The sequence below is a fragment of the Pavona decussata genome, unplaced genomic scaffold (assembly GCF_977016875.1).
Source record: "Pavona decussata unplaced genomic scaffold, jaPavDecu1.1 SCAFFOLD_39, whole genome shotgun sequence".
NCBI lineage: Eukaryota > Metazoa > Cnidaria > Anthozoa > Scleractinia > Agariciidae > Pavona > Pavona decussata.
Window position 1 is genome coordinate 1,266,781 of NW_028145461.1, and position 3,520 is coordinate 1,270,300.

General features: G+C 36.8%; 1 protein-coding gene across 2 annotated transcripts in view; it reads right to left on the reverse strand.

Annotated features, from left to right (window-relative positions):
- Window positions 1-314, reverse strand: part of LOC146483381 (putative E3 ubiquitin-protein ligase HECTD2) — a 31,268-nt gene extending 30,954 nt beyond the window's left edge. For both annotated transcript variants that reach the window (XM_085106088.1, XM_085106089.1), the window contains exon 1: window positions 68-314. In XM_085106088.1, coding sequence (XP_084962214.1) covers window positions 68-175 — 108 coding nt within the window. In that variant the 5' untranslated portion in view covers window positions 176-314. The remainder of the gene's footprint in view (window positions 1-67) is intronic.
- Between the last annotated feature and the right edge of the window lie 3,206 nt (window positions 315-3,520).

Below are 3,520 nucleotides of genomic sequence, written 5' to 3' on the forward strand. Positions count from 1 at the left end.
AAATTAATTGTTCGTTAGAGTATCGGCAGAAAAATAACAGTAAGAGACAGGAAGGTGAGTAACCTACCACGGACGTCACTCGAACTTCATCAGAATCCTCGTTCGGGTTGAAAAGTGGATTCTTTATCGGCGGTAACAGGCGAGTGGAAGTGTTCTTACCCCCTCCACCGGACATATCCGCTAGTCAAACATCCATTTCATAAGCCTTGAAAAAAGTAGAGCTACACTACAGCTTTCCTCTGGTCTTAAACCTGAGGATAACTTCCACATCATGCAACTGGGCTGACGGCCATTTTTGTTGATAATTGGCGCGAGTGGGTGCGCTAGACCGTGAATAAATGCTACAAACTGATTGGCTGTTTTTGTAAAAACTAAATTTGATTGGCTAATGCGGAGCTATCCACAGACCCTCTTATAACAGGTGTATCACTTCCCGTCAACAAATTTCTGTAATCAATATTTCATAACACCAATATATTTTTCTCCTGTCTTTTACCCCGAGGGTTAAACGTAATTGTTATATATTTTGCCAGATCAGAATACTTTTGAGAGAAACAAACCAATGAGAGAGTGTCCCTGCACACAAGATTCTACTTCGTTTTACCTTTAAAAGGGTTTATATTTTTAACTTCATCCCACGCAGGATATTAAATATCGGAGTATATTTTTTTCAAAGTTCGTAAAAGGAAGAGCAAACATTTACAGAATGGATTTCGGCCAAGAATACTCCACTATTTGCCAACTTATAACATCGCGAAGACGAACTTAATTTTTCCGCTTGAGACAGGAAATTGCGTTAATTGTTGCCATGGATAGTGTTGTCAGAAACCACATATCTTTTCAATGTGGAATTTTCGGACCGGTAGAGCTTCATTATGCTCTTCAGCCTAGTAAACAAGAACTACATTTGGGTGTCAATTACTCTGCTGACAGCAATTGAAAATATAGAAATTTTCTATATCCGCCGTGTCTGGCGAAATGAATACAGAAAGTTCTGCCCCTAGGAACCTCGTAGTCTTTAGCGAAAATTAATTAGTCTAAATAAACGCGGTTCTATATCCAGACAAGATCTATATTTTATCGCAGTGAACAAGCCCAGTGACAAATTAAAACATAACGCCTTTCAGAAAATCTGAAATAAGTTTATGCGGTCGATGAAAACCGGACAAGATTTTTCTTCAATCAAACTTCACTTGAATGTTAGCACCACCGGAAAAAGCTGTAAAATATAGGTCTTTAGACAAAAGGGAAGGCAAGCTAGAATTAACACAGCTCGCAACTACAGGCAATAAAATTTTATTTACTAAAACTTTACGGTAAACTTAGTATTCAGTTAAAGAGTGTACGCGGTAATACAACTGTGGTAGTCTTTTCTTTTTTAAGTCGTTTTGGCTCTAAAACAATATGTCTTTTGTTTTAGCCGTGTATGGGAAAACAGAAAGTGGCATTCTAAATTATTTTGCGCCTAAAAACTCGCAAAAATTTTTCCTGTGCAATTCAACCGACGGCTCATTTCATAGAGTATGTGCTCTGAGGGGACAAATGGCCTTAAATCGCCTCAGACTTCCGGGTTCTATTTTGATGAAAAGCGTCCGAATTTTCTTTCGTGAAATGTCACGGGTTCAAAATTAACTTTCTCAAACTGGGAATGATTAAAGTTCTGATGATGATGGATGTACCGTCGAAACATGTCTGGAAAATTAGAAAAGGTCGTTTTGATTTTTAAGAGTTCTTTTTCTCAGTTCTCCAAGAGACAAAATGGCGGTTATTATGCGGAAAAACGAAAGGTTAAGATTTCGGAAGACCACTGAACTTGGGAGGCAAGATTCCGTTGGTTAAAGATGAGATCAAACTTTGTTTGATAGGTTGTACAAATAACCCTTATACAGGACCTGAAAAGAGCCCGATCTGGAAACAAACAAAATGACATTTTAATTAATTCGGGAAAATTTCTTCGTTGGGTGTCCGTGATTTTTACGGAAGGAAATTTTTGTTTCCCAAAAATTGTTTGCTAGCTTAATACGCTAGAAGAAACAATGTTTTCTTGGTTACGGGACCTTTGAAAAAATATAATATTATTTCGTCCCTTCGATAGCTACTGATTAAGATAAAAAAACCATTATCAAATCATTAAATCCGACTTTGCCCAAGCAAGTAAGAAATATCATATTTCCTCAATTAATGACACCTCTTTGAATAAGCACTCCCTCGCAATCATGAAAACTTAATTAACCGAATTACTTTTAACTCCTCACAAATGAAAATAGTTAGAAATAATGCGAGGCAGTATGTATGAGGAGATTAGTTGTACTCCATATTTATTGTCGCTGACAGTTCATTGTCCAAGATTCTAGCCAATTCATCGATGTTGAAAAATCGAAAAAAACTTAGTTTGAAACAAGCGGCCAGGGTGTTTCAGTTAGACGAAATACTGTAGTAACAATTTTTGGCCTCTCTTCCACTCGAGCCATTTGGCTTCATTTATTTGGTAGTCCTAAGACTAATGAAAGTTCATAAATTGCGAAGGATCTGGGAGGAGACAAATAAAAGTTCAATTTGATGGTCTTCTTAATCAAGGACGATGCCCACTATTCAAAACAAAGATATTGTTGAGCCGTTTATGACTATGTGGGTAAAGCAGATCCGTAGCAGGGGTTTGTGGAATTCAAAAAGAAAATTAGAGGTAACCACGCATTTTTGGGAGAAAATTAAGATTCAATTTGGAAAAAAAATCCATACATTGCTATACATTTTAGAACTTTAATTTTAAGATTATTCTTGCTTTATTATCTCTGAAAAATGCGTGGTTACCTCCAATTTTCATTTTGGATTCCAGTAGCCCTTGCTAAGATCTGCTTTTCCCTCTTAGCCATAAACTGAGTAAAAATACCCCGGTAACAGGGCTACGTTAATTGAGTCAATGGATACTGAATGAATCAGTTTTCTTGTCGTAAAATAATGTTTAAAAATAAACTGAGAAGAAAATAAATGTTTTTGTTCAATTTATTTATATCGATGCGCACACCTTTCATAATAAGGACTAAAAGCCCCGCGGAGAGCAAGCTGGGATTGCATCAGCTTCCCTTGACGGTATTGCTTCTTTAAAATCAAGCCATTTGAAAACAAGCGTTTTCCTACCCTTGGCATGAAAGACAAGCAGACCATGGAGAAAGAAACTGTAGTATAGCTATTGTTTTAACATCATAAACTTCCAGTTAATTAGCGAAATCATTTCCAGGGAAACTGTCGCCAGTTTAGGGCTTCGTACTTTTGCGATTCACAGAAAAATAGTGTAGCATTCATTCACAAACGAAAAAGGAACAAATAAAAAACAGCAAAAGCAAAAACAACCGCCAAACAGACAAAAAAACAAAGAAAGAAGAAAGGATAAAGAAGGAACTCTGACCAAAAGAGTTTTAAATCTGGTATAGAACAACTGATACAAATTTTTCGCGGGAAAATTCTTGCGTTCGCGGTTTCTTATTGGTTGAATTGAGCTGAATGAACGACTGGCGCTCAG